Below are 16,023 nucleotides of genomic sequence, written 5' to 3' on the forward strand. Positions count from 1 at the left end.
CTCACAATAAAGTAAGCTAAATAAAAGAAAACGTTATTAATAAAATTAATAAAATCATAAGAAAGGTAAAATACATTTAAGGTACTATACTGTATTTATTGAAAAAAATCTGTGTATAAATGGACCCATGTAGCTCAAACCCATGCTGTTCAGAGATCAGCTGTATATATAGATGTAGTACATATGACAGCTATAGCATGAAGGATGAGTGGGGCAAAGGTACTTACATGATTGCAGCATTTATGTATTTCATGTGATGTCGTAAAATTTTAACACTAAATAGACTGTGCAAAGTTATACATTGTAATCCCCAGAACAACCCTAGACCAACAAAGAGATATGCAGAAGGCATAGCTTTGAAACCAATAAACAAATTAAAATTGAATTTTAAAAATTATTCAAAAGGAAGACAAGAAAGGAAGAACAGAAGAACAAAAAAGCCAAAGAAACTACAGGAAAAAAAGTCATAGAACAGTAGTCCGTTATCCACCTATATTCAACTTATAGCGCAGATTGTCAGAATGGATAAAAACAAACAAAAAAACCAAGATCCATCTATCTGTTGTCCACCATAAATATAAAGACACAGTAAGCTAAATAAATAGAAAAATATATACGGTGAAACATATGTATAAGAAGACCAGACTGTTTACATTAATACCAAATAAAGTAGACTTCAAGACAAGCAGTATCACTTGAAGTAAAGGGCAGGTTTTCATAATGATGAAAGAATCGACTTATCAGAATGCTATAACAGTCACAAATAGTATGTGACTAGGTAATTGAAACAATAGTTCACAGAATTAAAGATACAAATATCAGTAAGCATTGTTGGAGATTTTACATCCCTCTCTCAGCAATTTATACAACAGCTAGACACCAAAAATTAGTAAGATATAGAAGATGTGAACACTTTTAACCACCTTGATCTAGTACATATTTATAGAACGTTATATACAGCAACCACAGAAGAATACACATTCTTTTCAAAGGCACATGGTAGATAAATTAGATAAATTGTATGCTGGGGGATATAATATGTTTTGTTACATTTAAAAGAGTTGAATTCAGGAGTATGTTCCCTGACAATGAAGTTAAATTAAAAATCAGTAAGAATTAGATATAAAGGAAAACCTCAAATATTTGAAAGCTCAAAAACATACTTCTAAATAATCCATGGGTAAAAGAAAAGTATCACAAGAAAAATTAGAAAATATTGCAAGCTGAATGATGGTGAGAAAAGCATATTACAAAATGTGGGAGATGCAGCTAAAACAAAGCTTGTGGAAAACACTATGGCTTTAAATGCTTATATTAGAAAAGGCAAAAGGTCTAAAAATCAATGACCTAAGAGTCCATTTTAAGGAGCTAGAAAAAGTAAAGTAAATTAAATCCAAAATAAATAGAAAGTGGGGAAAGCAGGCAGGCGAGGAGAGAGACTGAAAGCATTTTACCAATATCTTGAATAAAAGAGGAATTATCACTATATATCCTATAAATATTTAAATATAAAAAGGATATATTTTGAAGAATTTTATGCCAGTAAGCTCAGCAATTTAGACAAAATGGACACATTTTTTTGAAAAATACAATTTACCAACACTGATATCAGATGAAGCAGAAAATCTGAATAGTCCTATATAGTAAAGAAATTGAACTTATTATTAAAAAGCTTACCAAAGAGAAAACATTAAGATCAGATGGTTTTACTGATGGATTCTGTCAAATATTTAAAGAATACTAACCTTAAATTCTTACAGAAAATGGAAGAGGAAGGAATACTTCCTAACCCATTTCATGAAGCCAGCATAACCCTAAACCTAATAAAGACATTATTAAAAAATAGAAAATTACAGACCAATATATCCTTCATGAACAGGGACATAAAAATGTCTAACATTATTTTAGCAAATCAAATCAAGTAATATATGAAGATGTAAATACATCATGACCATACAGGTTATATCCTAGAAAAGCAAAGCTGGTGTAACATTCAAAACATCAATGTAATTCACATTAAATAGAATAAAGGAGAAAAACCATATGATTAACAGATTCTGAAAAATTATTTGACTACATTCAATACTCTTTCAAAATTAAAAAAAACTTCCAGCAAATCAGACATGGAAGAGAAGCTCCTCAATCTGTTAAAGGGCATCTATGAAAACCTGTAGCTAGTATTGTACTTAATGATGAAAATTTGACCATGTTCTTTAGAAAGATCTGGAAAAAGTAAGAGTGTCCATTCCTACCACTTCTATTCGTTATTGACTAAACTGTCCTAGCCATTGCAATTAGGTAAGAAAAAGAAATAACCTACAGATTAGAAGGGAAGAAACAAAACTTTCTTATTTATAGATGGCATGATTGTTTGTGTATAAAGTCCTAAGACACCTACAAAACAACCTCTAGAACCAAAAGATTAATATAGCAAGGTTGCAGGATATAAGATCAATGTACAAAAATTAATTGTATTTTTATATATAAGCAGCAATTAGAAAATGAAAATTAGGGGTACCTGGGTGGCTCAGTTGGTTAAGTGTCTGACTCTTGGCTTTGACTCAGGTTGTGATCTCCGGGTCATGAGATCAAGCCCTGCATTGGGCTCCCCATTCAGCAGGAAGTCTGCTTGAGATTCTTTCCCCCTCCTTCCCCTTCTGTTCTTCTCCCCGCTTGCATTCTCTCTCTTTCTCTCTCAAATAAATAAATAAAATATTTAAAAAAAAATTAAAATTAAAAATAATTACATTTACAACAGAGTAAAAAAGCCTTATAATACTTAGGAAAAAACATGCAAATGACACATAGGATCAGGCACCTGGGTGGCTCAGTCAGTTAAGTGTCTGTCTTCTGCTCAGGTCATGATCCCAGTGTCCTGGGATCGTGTCCCATATCGGGCTCCCTGCTCAGTGTGGAGTCTGCTTCTCCCTCTCCCTCTGCCCCTACCCCTGCTCATGCTCGCTCTCTCTGTCTCTCTCAAATGAATATATTTTAAAAAAAGACACATAGGATCTATACATTGATCACTCAAAATATTGCTGCGAGAAACTAAGGAAAACCTAAATCATGCATTATACCATAACTACAAATCAAAAGAATCATTATTTTATTTATTTATTTATCTGACAGAGAGAGAGAGAGACCGTGAGAGAGGGAACACAAGCAGGGGGAGTGGGAGAGGGAGAAGCAGGCTCCCCGCCCAGCAGGGAGCCAAATGCGGGGCTCGATCCCAGGATCCCAGAATCAAGACCCCAGCAGAAGGCAGATGCCTAACAACTGAGCCACCCAGGCACCCCAAGAATCGTTATTGTTAAGATGTTAGTTCTCATCAAATTGAAACATAACTTTATTTGAATATAAACCATAATTCCAGTAGGGAGTTTTTTGGTAAAAATTGATAATCTGATTAAAAAATGAAAAAGACCTAGAATATAAAAGGACTTAGAATAAAGTAATCTTGAAAAAGTACAACAAAAATGGAAGAAACTATTTGACTTCAAGACTTAAAATACAGCTACAGTAATCAGTATGTTACTATCATAATGACCAGTAGATCAAAGGATCCACACATTTGTGTTCATTTGATTTTCAGTAAATCACCAGAGCAAACTTATTGGGAAATAAAAGTCTTTTCTATAAATGGTGTTGGAATATCTGGATATCCAAATGGAAAAACAATGAACCTTGACCCCTTACTCATACCATATAAAAGTTAGTTCAAGATGGAGCATAGACCGATCTATACTATAAAGCTAAAACTATAAAGCTTCTAAAATAGCACTGTTTAATAGAACTTTCTGCAATGTTAGAAATGCCCTATATCTGCATCCATTGTCCAATAAGGTAGCTGCTAGTCATATGTAGTTGTTGAGTATTTGAAATATGTCTATTGTAACGGGAAGTTAATTTTAAATTTTATTTAATTTTAACTAGTTTATATTTATATAGACTAATGGCTATATATGTCTATATAGACCAGTCTAATGGACTGTATTGGACAGAACAGTTCTAGAAAAAAGTGTAGGAAAATGTCTTCACAAGCTGAGGGTAGGCAGCCGTTCCTTAGACACAGAAATCAATAACCGTAAAAGAAGAGTAAATGAATTAGACTCATCAAAATTTAAAACTTTTGCTATCAAAACACACCACTAAGAAAATAAATAGGCAAACCATATACTGGGAGAAAATATTTACTAAATAAGTATGCTGACAAAATTCTGGTATTACAGATAATACAGAACTCCTAAAGCTCAATACCAAAAAGACCTACAATCCAGTTAAAATGGAGATAAAATACTTGAACAGACACTTCACAAAGGAAGATATGCAAGTGCCCAATAAGCACCAAAAAAAGTGCTCAACATAATTTTTTGTCATGGAAATGCAAATTAAAGCACAAGGTACTACCATGTATTCCTCAGAAAGGCCAAAATGCTAAAATTAGAACTACTGACAATATTAAATGTTGTCAAGGATTTGGAACAACAGGAACCCTCATACACTGATGGTGGGAATGTATAATGGTACTATTTGGGGAAAAGTTCTACCAGTTTATTATAAATTTATAAAATTAACCCATTAATTCTATTCCTAGATATGTTCCCAAAGAAATAAAAACATGCATTCACAAAAAGATGTACGGAATGATTTAGCAGTTTTATCCATAATGACCAAAAACTGGAAACAGCCGAAGTATTCATCAGTAAGAGAATGGATAAATAAGCTGTGGCATATTTATACTATAGAATACTGTTACTCAATAAAAAGAAACAAACTACTGATAATAAACAGCCACATGGGCAAATTTCAAAAATATCATGCTTAGTGAAAGAAATCTTACATAAAATGGCATATGCTGTAAGTTTTTATTTATATGAAGGTCAAAGACAAGCAAAACAAATGTGGGATGGAAAATATCAGAAATGTTTTTGACCCTTTTCAAAGATTGGGAAGAACATAAAGAACTTTCTGGAGTTGTAATAATGTTAATTAGGGTTTTTGTTACATAGTTTTGTGCCTTTGTCAAAACTCATAGAATGGTACCCTTAAGATTTGTGTATTTTATGTAACTTTTATTTGAAAATAATTCTAGCTAATGATATGTTTAAGAGTTTAGTGCCTTAAGTTTACAACTTACTTTGAAATGCTTCAGTATAATACAATGGATTGATGTATGGCCAGTGGGATGATTCATATATGACAAAGCAAGGACAGTGAATGTTCATTGTAGATTCTAGGTAGGTGCGGTATATACATTTTCTCTGCACAAATCTTACTTCTTTCAACTTTTAAGAATTAAGATCCTAAATTCTTTCATTCTTTTTGTGTGTTTGAACATTTTCCTAATGAATGTTGGAAAAAAAATAATATGATTTTTTAGTATAAAAGTGACTTGTACCCAGCACAAATATTTGGGAAATATAAAAAAATAAAAGGAAGAAATAGTATTTTCCATAACCCAACCATCCAGAAATAACTATTACTTGATGGTTTCACTTTCTTTTTCTATGCTTTATTTTTACTTTGATGTCTATGATCATATTCTATATACTGCCTTGTATTTTATACTTGTATCCTATAAAATATCCTTTTTTTCCCCTAATAAGATTTATAGCTTTTCTTTTCCACTGCCAGAGGATTTTCTACTGAGTTAGTATACTATAGCTTACTTAAGTATCCATCTGTTTTGTGTGTTTAGGTTGTTTTTTATATCTTGCTGATATACTGCTGTAATGGATATCATTTTGCAAAAAGTTTGTTCTGTGTTTTAGGTCCTTTTAAGTGCAAGTACCATGTCAAAGGGTATGAAAAGTTTCAAAGCCCTTCATACACATCGTCAAATTGTTGACATTTTTTCTAGAATAGTCCCTGAGACACCTCTATAGAACCCTTAGAGCTGCTCAAAGTCCAATTAAAACACCACTGACCTAGAATATTTGAGTTATTCACAGGCTATATATCAAATTGAATTTTAAGATTTATTTTTTTTGGAGAGAGAGAGAGCGCGCGCATGTGCATACAAATGGGAGAAGTAGGAGGGAGAGAGAGAGAGGGACGCCTAGCAGACTCCCTGCGGAGCATGGAGCCTGTTGCAGAGTCAGTCCCACAACCCTGAGACCATGACCCCAGTTGAAATCAAAGAGTTGGATGCTTAACTGACTGAGCTACCCAGGTACCCCAAATTGGATTTTTTAATGGATTTTTTTTTTTTTTTTTTTTTTGCCATTTTGAGGTTCAGAAAGGTTTGGTGACTTGCCAAGGATTCCTGCTGGTAATTGACAGAGCCACCATTTGACCTTATATATGTCAAGGTGCTATTCAGCCCAAAACAGGTGTTTAATAATGTTGGTTAAATGAACACATGCATAAATGAAGGTACCAAAGGCTTAGATCAAAGGCTTAGATTTATATTTCCAATGCAGTTCCCTTCAGAATTACGAAAGACTTAGGTTATCAGGCTGATACTAGCCTGAATGATGTTCTCATTTGCATATTGGTTATTTGTTCCATTCATACCTACCTCATGAGAAGAAAGCAGCTTTCTGATTTTTCTTTGGCTCAGAACACAGAATGACATGTAAAGCACATGATGCTAATTGATCTGATTTTGGAAATGTGGTCCAGGTCATAGTGACATGAGTATCTCCTGACTGTCTTCATCCGCTAGGCTTCTAGTGTGAATCGCAGAAGCACGTGTGTGTAGCATGCCATTCCCTTCTCTGAGGGAGGTTCCCTAGGCAGGGTCATTCTGCACACTGCAGGGGGCCTGGGGCTAGTGACCTGGGGCTACCCTCAGCACAGACATTGTACTTGACAGCAGTGTGAGCAGACGCCCCAGGAAGCTGTGGTTCCAGGGGCTGCGGAGGGTGCTGGCTAAGGGGGACACGGCCTTCCTGTGAAACAGAGACTAGATGGAGAGGGAGGCAGTTCCTCTGCAAACAAACCCAGGAGGAAGGATTGTTTGTCCTTGTGTACAAGGAAGAAAGTGAGACTAATTATTCCTGATTTATTACAATTCTCTGCTCAGAGAACGAATCAAGTATTGCTGTGAGCAACTGCGTACTCTGTTGCCATATATAAAGGGAAGAAAGAATGACTCGGCTTCGATTCTCGAGGCAACAGTTGATTATGTGAAGTACATCCGGGAGAAAATCCCTCCAGCCATTATGGGCCAGGTATTTGACTTCAAGCCCTTGAATTTTATCCTCATACATAGTGCTTTAAAGCCACAGTTTTATTTTTTATAATTGGAAATGTATGTGTGTTTGTGTATATGAAAAAATATCTATTTCTAAATAGATCTCTCTCTCTCCCTCTCTCTCTCTCTCAGATTACAGAAGTACTTCAGAGCAATAGGAGGTTTTGTAAGAAACAGCAGATGTCCATCCAGCTATCCCTTCCAGCCACGATCATGGCACAAAGGTATGATGAGGGCTCTTGTGAATTGGAAGCTGGCTTGTTAGTTTCCTCTGATGCTAACACTAGAAGTATTGTAGACAGGCACTGAACCCACCCATTGTGAAAACTCAAGTATTTATTAAGAATCAGTGAACTTAGGGCCACCTGGGTGGCACAGTCGGTTAAGCATCCAACTCTTGATTTCGGCTCAGGTTATGATCTTAGGGTTGTGAGATCAAGCCCATTGTGGGGCTCCATGCAGGGCATGGACCCTGCTTAAGATTCTCTCTCTCCCTCTGCTCTTCCTCTGCCCCCCACCGCCCCCCACGTGCCTGCACTCTGTCTCCCCCCGCAAAAAATCAGTGAACTTTTCCCATTGCCAATGTGTGTCATTTAGTCACAGTGATAAAATATGTAATATTCTCAGGCCCATGTCCTTTCATCATTTGACTCACTCTTATTTCTTCTCTTGTTAATTCTGAAGATCTTAAAATAAGGCTTTATCGGTAGTGATGGTCGTGACTGGCAGACGGACAGAGGCAGGATGCATTCTAGCATTCCTCTGTCACAGGAGGTCATGGGCCCTGGAGCAGTCCAGCCCTATTTCAGTTGGGAGTTTTTAAAGAATTTGCTAGTACAAAATGTGACATGCCAAATGAATGCTTTCTTATTTAAATTTATTAGAATATATAAACAAAGAAAAACTATAAAGCAAATCATTCCTCTACATTCTAAACTATCATCATGAATCCTGTTCAACCATTTGTTCTTAGGCCTAAATTACCCATAGTGTAGGCTCCATCTGTGTTATTTAGAACTTGAATGATAGAACAGTTGAACTCAGCAGTGTTCATGTAGTCTTCCTTGAGAATTGTGTAAGGTGTTTTTTGTTTTTTTTTCTGCCCTTTTAAGGGAAAATGGTGTGTTGACAAGCACTTACTCACCTGTGAGAGGGATCAGATTCCTGGCTAATAAGTGCTTGAATGTGTACTCTGTTCCTGCCTCAGGGGGCTCCTTGGATGAAGCCGTGACAGGTGAGCTGCACCTGATACCCTGTGTGGTTGTGGTAGGCTTGGCTTGCGTGGTGTCCAGGACACCCTTGCACTCCCATGCATTCATTGCTGTAGCCAGGGAAAAGAGTGTAGCTAGAGTACTTTTGGTATTACCTGCTCGAAGTACAAAAGATGGCCACAGATGTTCATATGGTGTTATCTCAGAAATTGGGCTTAAAATTGACCATCGTTTCCAGAAAGCTCATTTTCTTTTTATTGAGGAATAACTGACATATAACGTTATATTAGCTTCAGGTGTACAACATGATTTGTTATGTGTACACATTGTGAAATGATCACCACAATAAGTCTGCTTAGTATCTGTCAACAAGATTAAAATATTTTTTTCTTTTGATGAGAACTTTTAAGATCTAGTCTCTTAACAACTTTCAAATATGCAGTATAGTATTATTAATTATAATCACCATGCTGTATATCACCGTGACTTTTCTGTTTTGTAACTGGAAGTTTTATACCTTTTGACTGGTTTCACCCATTTCATCCCCCCACCAATCCCCACCCCTGGAAACCACTAATCTGTTCTCTGTACCTATGAGCTCAATTTTTATATGTTTGTGTTTTGAGATTCTGTATATAAATGAGATCATACAGTATTTGTCTTTCTTTGTCTGACTTATTTCACAAAGCATAATGCCCTCAAAGTCCATCTATATTGTCATAAATGGAAAGATTTCATTCTTTTTTTATGGCTGAATAATATTTCTGTGTGCGTATGTGTGTGTGTATGTATTTATATATCTATACCAATCACATTTTCTTTATCCATTTATCCATCAGTGGATACTCAGGTTGTTCTTGGCTCTTGTCAATAATCCTGCAATGAACATAGAGGTGTCTATATCTTTTTGAGTTAGTATTTTCATTTTTTTTTTTTGGATAAATACCCAGAGATAGGATTGCTGGATCATATAGTAGCACTATTTTAATTTTTTTGAGGAACCTCCATACTGTTTTCCATAGTGGGTACATCAATTTACATTCCCACCAACAGGGCACAAGTACATATCCTCACCAACACTTATTATTTCTTGTCTTTTTGGTAATAGCCATTCTGATGGGTGTGAGGTAATATCTTGTGGTTTTTGATTTACATTTCCCTGATGATTAATGATGTTGGGCATCTTTTCATGTACCACCCATTGGCCATTTGTATGTCTTCTTTGGAAAAATTCCTATTTAGATCCTCTGTCCATGTTTAAATCAGTTTGTTTCTTTGCTATTGACTTATAGGAGTTCTTATATATTTTGGATATTAACCCCTTATCAGATATGTGACTTGAAAATATTTTCTCCCACCCCATAGGTTTCCTTTTCATTTGGTTGATGGTTTCCTTTGCTGTGGAGAAGCCTTTTGGTTTGATATTATAGTCCCAGATGTTTATTTTTGCTTTTGTTGCCTTTGCTTTTGTGTCAAATCCAAAAAATCATCTCCAGGACACCCAGGACACCCTCCTTCTAGGAGTTCTATGGTTTCAGGTTTTATGTTTAAGTCTTTAATCTATTTTGAATTAATTTTTGTGTATGGTATAAGATAGGCATCCAGCTTCATTCTTTTGTATGTGACTGTCCAGTAGAAATCTCATCTTACTGATAGATGAGAAGCACATTGGTGGCTTTATTACATGAATAGAATCTAAAGGAAAGGGAAGTACTCAAATTAATTGAGCACTAACTATGTACTGAGCATTTAACATATTAACCTTTTACCTCCTTCACATCTTTGCTTAAATTGCTTAAATGTCACCTTCTCAGGAGTCTCAACCCCTCAATTAAAACTGCATACTCCTTTCTAGCATCACATAATGCATGGGACTTCTTATCCACTTTCTCTACTGTATTTTTTTCATAGCACTTATTTCCTTCTAATATTCTTTATTTGGATATGTTCTTATGGCCTGTCTTCTCCCACTAAAATATCAACTCCATGAAGACAGGGAATTTTTTTTTTTAAGATTTTATTTATTTGACAGAGAGAGACACAGCGAGAGAGGGAACACAAGCAGGGGGAGTGGGAGAGGGAGAAGCAGGCTTCCCGCGGAGCAGGGAGCCCGATGCAGGGCTCCATCCCAGGACCCTGGGATCATGACCTGAACTGAAGGCAGACGCTTAACAACTGAGCCACCCAGGTGCCCCAGACAGGGAATTTTTTTTTTTGCCTCTTTTGTTCATTGCTGTATTTCTAGTACCTAGAGCACTGATCAGCATGCAGTTGGTACTCAAGAAACCTTCACTATATGAATATTCCTTATGCAACAAATATTTCAAATTTGAGGCATTTTTGCTATTTGTGTTATAAAGTCTAGGCATGCCCATGTACTTGTAGAAATAAGAACATGGAAAAAAGCAGAGCCAGAGTAAAAGAACACAACTACCAGTAGTTTGTGACTTTTCTATTCCTAAAGGTTACTCTTCACTGAGAAACCAGTAAAGAACTGAGCTCCTAATCTTCATGTTGAATGCTAGGTGACAGGACACCCTGACCTCTCTCTTCATTGCCTGAGTCTGAGGTCACTCTTGTGCTTAGTTCCTCGAAGGGATTCCACTCGCTTACCTCAGCACCTTCCCTGTGCTGGGAATGTCCTTTACATCCTCTACCTGTGGAACTCCCCATTCATCACTTAGTTCTCAGCTGTAACGTCCCTGCTTGAAAGATGGGGCCACGAGGACAAACAAGATGCATTCTTGTTCTTACGGAGCTGGCAAATCAGTAGCAGAGAGGGTCACAAAAGCAAAATACAATTCCTATAGTACTTTAAATACTGTAGTAGAGGCACTGTGCGTAATATGCGGACATAGTAAACGCTGCAGGAACAAATGATGTTACTAGGAATGGTGACTAAAGTCAAAAATAGAATATAGCTCTCCTTGTTCTAAAGTCAAATAAGCTTCAGGGTGTTTTATTAGTCAACTTAGACTTTTCTCCAGATTTGGGGCAAAGGAGAGGAAAAGCAAAAAAGGGTAGCCATGAGCCATGGTTAATCTACTTCAAGTAGTTGTGGCTGAATATCACCCAGAACGATTAAATCAGCACAGATTAAATCAGAAAGAGGTCGGGCCACAGGCATATATATGCCTGTCAACGTTACTTCTTGAACACATAATGCTTACTTTTGCATTCTCACTGTTTATATTCTGCAGAAACTCTGAAACACTGTTTTCCTGGTGGTAAGTTCTGGCCTCTCTGTGCCCCAGCATGTCTTGGTTTTCATCACCTCAGGCAGCTGCTCCTGGGAAGACACAGATATACCAGGATCGTAGACCGTGTTCAGCCTGGGGAAGACCTTGAAGGTCATTGAGTCAGACCCCTCCCCCATTTTAATTTTATTTATATATAGTTTTCCGTTTGGAAAGCAATATTAATCCTTCACTAGCCCAGCTACGATAATCACTGTTCATTTTTAATGTATTTCCTTCAAGTCTTTTTCTATGTATATTTTTCTACAGTAGTACTCATATTGGACATCCAATTTTGTTGTCTTCTTCTTTTACTTAACATTGTGTTATATATACTTTAATTTTTTCGTATGCAGCCCTTACCACCATTTTAATGGTTTTAGTGGTTTATCAAATAATTTCTAGAAAAATCTTCTTAACCATCCTCCAATTGCTACATTTAGTGTTTGTAGTTTTGTGGGGAAAGCAATTCTATATATACTATGAAAGGAAATATTTCACCATACATAGATTTTTCTATATTTTGGACTTTTCCTTGGGCTAGACACCTGAAGTGTGTGATGAATGAGTTTGAGAATGTGAGCACATATATAGCTCATAATGCAGGTTGCCAACTTGTTTTAGAAAGAACACTGGAACTGTTGATATCAGTTAAGTCTTCCAATGTCACTGTCACCACCTAGGTCAGTAAATTGAAGGCTGGATAAGTGAAATGACCACCCAAGGTCACCAGTGTCTGCTCATGTCTGGTTTGTAACACAGAAGCGCTGATCTAGTTCAGTGTTTAGATTTTATTAGGTTACCTTTACCTGTCCTTTCCATAAATCTCTGTACATATTTGCTGAAATGATTTTTCACAAATATTCTAGATACATTTGTATGTAAAGTGGACATAAAATTTCTTTACTTTCATTATTATTAATGTCCAATAGAAAATAAGTAGTTATTCACAGTGTTATTTCAGATTACATTGATAACATTCATAATATATTTTTATATCTTTTTCTGCCTTCTAGTTACTGTACAGAATATAGATATATAATTATACAACCCACTTCATTGATAGAAAATCGACCAAACTTTATTTGTGACTGAATAGAGTTCTACTTTCTTTTTCTTACTTCTCCTTCTCCTTCTTCCTCCTTGCTTTGTAGGGATCATAGGGATGGTCACGATTTTGATTATGATGAAAGCCAAACACAGGCACGCACACACAAACACACACACACACAGGCACAGAGATCTGGTGCTCCTTGAAAATCTGTCTTCTGATAACACACTAACACTGATTTATAGTATGTGTATTGTGCTAACTGCCACTACTAAAAAGTTGACTGTGTTTTTCCATCAGCATTGGAGTATAAGAGTAGTATAAGCTTGTAACACGAGGAGATGAAATAGAAGACAATTTATTTCAAATACAGTAATTCCAAGTTACAGAGTTGTGAATACTGATGGATATTTGTTTTCTTTTTTATGAAAGGTCAGTCCAGCTCCACTTCAGAGAATGCAATTGGTGATATGTATAAAACTCGAATTCCCAGCAAAGCTCTCTCCCTTAATTCCTTCCATGCTGTCAGATACTATTCTAAAGTCATCCCTTCCTATGATGCAGCTGCTGTAACAAATCAGAACATTTCAGTTCATTTTCCATCAGCTGTGCCCAGAGTCTCAAAGTTTCTTCCTCAGCACTGCAATTCTGTGCTGGGCCAGACGTGCGCAACGCATCCCAACTGTCTGGTAAGTCTGCTGGGGTCTTAGGTCAGACAGATTCTTTCATTCCAGCCATCAGGGGCCTCTGGCTGGCATTGTGTTGCTCATACTCTGGTCAGAAGTCTCTTAAACTGGGACCAGGTGCGTTTAACCCAGGCTTGAATTCCCCATGCTGCAGGACTGGTATCTAGATATCCAGGATCAGTGAATCTGGATGTGGCACTGCTGGTATGACCTTAAGTGGCCAGATGGAACCTGATTTCCTCTAGAGCCCCTCCCTTTAGCCCTTCTCCTTCTAGGATGCCACATCCCACCTCACCAGCCTCACCCTCACCTGGCCCCTAACTGCCTGCTTCTTTATCTCTTCGGCTGGCAACAGCAACCATACTCTGTGAAAATCTGATCTTTCAACACCAACTAGGCTGATTTCAGATCCCAGATGTCCTCTTTTCACAGATATTTATGGAGCATCCCCTCTGTTCTAGCAGTGTGCTAAGCACCAAGAAGGAAGTGTATAAATAGACGGGATCCCTGCCTTAGTGTCATAGGGAAGTAGACATAGAAGCTAGAAATTGTGATCCACACTGGGGCACGTAGGAGGAGCACCCTAGTATTTGTAGTATAATCTAGAAGAAATACTGGAAGAAATACTACCTAAGCTGAGATCCGAAGAATAAGAATTAGCCCAGTAGAGCGGTCAGGAGTTGGAAGTGAACAGGGCAATAGCAATCTAGGCAGATGGATCAGTATATATAAACAGTGGTATCTTTTTTTTTTTTTTTTTGGAAGAACTGTCCCGTTCTAGAAGAAGACCCAAACCAGCCTGGCCTGTTTTAAATGGACTTCTGATAACCTTACCATAGTTGCTAATACTTTTGCATATTAATAATAGCTAACATGTTTAACTCAATAAGTAATGTGCCAAATACTCTGTGTGCTTAATATGGATGATCTAATGAATCCCTGGAATAATCCTTTGAGGTAGGTGCTACTATTATTTTCCATATGACATCTATAAAATGGGAATAATAGTGACCTTCCCAAAAAATATTTATGAGAAAAATATTTTAAAAACAGTTACAAAGAAATTTTGAAATATGAATTATCTACATCTATAATACTGTTGCTAACGATCATCAGTATACCAACAGGAAAACCAGGGTAAATGAAAAAGAGATTGTTTATCGTTCACCTACACTTCTGTGTGTAGTTTTTGTTGGCGAATTGTTGTAAGACAATAATTACTTTTAATAACAATAAATAATACATTTTAATGGGTTTTTTCACCTGAAGATTTCATATGGTTTTATAAATCATTTCATATTGCTTTAAGACATAGGAACTCTATTTGTGACATTATGAGTAAGAACAGGCCAAGACTCAATTAATGTGGTTTTCTTTCCCCTTTGCAGCAAGAGTTTTGGGCATATTAATAGCACATGTTTGAAATTCACACTCTAGACCACCTATTGGGTGCAGTTTGACAATACAGGAAGAATGGAACAAAGAATGATCTTGAAAGCTACACCCAGAGACCTAATATCAAAAGAGCTTGCACTGTATGGCTTCTGATAAATGTGCTAAAAGCTTCTGCAGACGGATAGCAAAAGTGCTAGCCACCCGCTTTCACTTGTCTTCATATATACTTGGATCTCCCTAGCCAGAGCACTACAAGGACAAATGTCCTGGTGACCTAGACTTTTTTTTTTTTTCCTCACGAAAGATTCCACAATTTATGATCCACTTGATAAAATGATAAGATTAGGAAGGTGCTTTGATACTCTGGCATCACTGAGTATAGATGTTGCAACCTGATTCTTATTTTTAGTATCACTGTGAATTACTGTCACTCATTTCTAGGTGTTATCTTTCTAGATCTGACATTTTAGAGTGCTTCCTTCATTATTCAACATCCAAACTTAGATGTCTTAGTTTGAGAGAGGTGTTTACCTCCTCGCTTGACTCCTAATGAATAAATTGATGTGTTTGTTTCTGTATTTCATAATCCCTTGAGTGAAATGGTAGCTAATAGGTAGATTTTCCTTTCTGGATCTTCAGTTACAGCCTAACAGGTCTTTCTTTGTTTTTCATCTCCTCCTCCCTACCAATATTAGGAAAGACTGCTGAAAATAAGGGGAGAAAAATATTTGTTTTATATTTCACCGAAATGTTCTTATGCATAATATAAGTTTTATTGTTAAAGAAAATATTCAATTTTGACCCTGAAAATGGTAACCTGTTTTTGTTTTGTTTAATAAATATGTGTTCCCTCTTTTAGTAGTACAATGTAGGGAATTTAATTTTACTTTTTGAAAAGTAAGATTTTTGAAAAGTTCAAAAATTACTTTAGGCATAGCCTAATTTTTATGTTAAAATTGTGTAACTTTTCTTTGAGGATGCCATGATGATGGAACCTGTGATGTTTGAAAAACTTTATAAAGGAACTAAAAGTTTCCTACTAAGATTCTATGCTTATTATTACAAATGTGTGCCCGACTCACTTGCTTTTAGGAGTGATTGCTTTGACATTGTAAGAGAACCTGTTAAGGTATTTTGGGCACTCAAGACTACTTCCTGTGTTCACAACTGGTCTTAATTGTTACTGGGACTTTTACTTTGCATCGGGATTTCCCTAGGTGCACATGAGGATCTTGAGAGACAGTCT

At 36.4% G+C, this 16,023-nt stretch overlaps 1 protein-coding gene across 2 annotated transcripts in view; it reads left to right on the forward strand.

The window, feature by feature from the left end:
- Nucleotides 1-15,573, forward strand: part of SOHLH2 (spermatogenesis and oogenesis specific basic helix-loop-helix 2) — a 51,748-nt gene extending 36,175 nt beyond the window's left edge. Inside the window, exons 7-11 of one of the 2 annotated variants that reach the window (XM_032403181.1) lie at nt 7,028-7,175; nt 7,331-7,422; nt 8,311-8,432; nt 13,129-13,385; nt 14,771-15,573. In XM_032403181.1, coding sequence (XP_032259072.1) covers nt 7,028-7,175; nt 7,331-7,422; nt 8,311-8,432; nt 13,129-13,385; nt 14,771-14,791 — 640 coding nt within the window. In that variant the 3' untranslated portion in view covers nt 14,792-15,573. Of the gene's footprint in view, nt 1-7,027; nt 7,176-7,330; nt 7,423-8,310; nt 8,433-13,128; nt 13,386-14,770 lie in introns of those variants that run through there. The other variant, XM_032403182.1, reaches the window with a different exon arrangement.
- The last annotated feature ends 450 nt before the right edge of the window (nt 15,574-16,023 follow it).

This window comes from Phoca vitulina, unplaced genomic scaffold (assembly GCF_004348235.1).
Source record: "Phoca vitulina isolate PV1807 unplaced genomic scaffold, GSC_HSeal_1.0 scaffold5, whole genome shotgun sequence".
Taxonomy (NCBI): domain Eukaryota; kingdom Metazoa; phylum Chordata; class Mammalia; order Carnivora; family Phocidae; genus Phoca; species Phoca vitulina.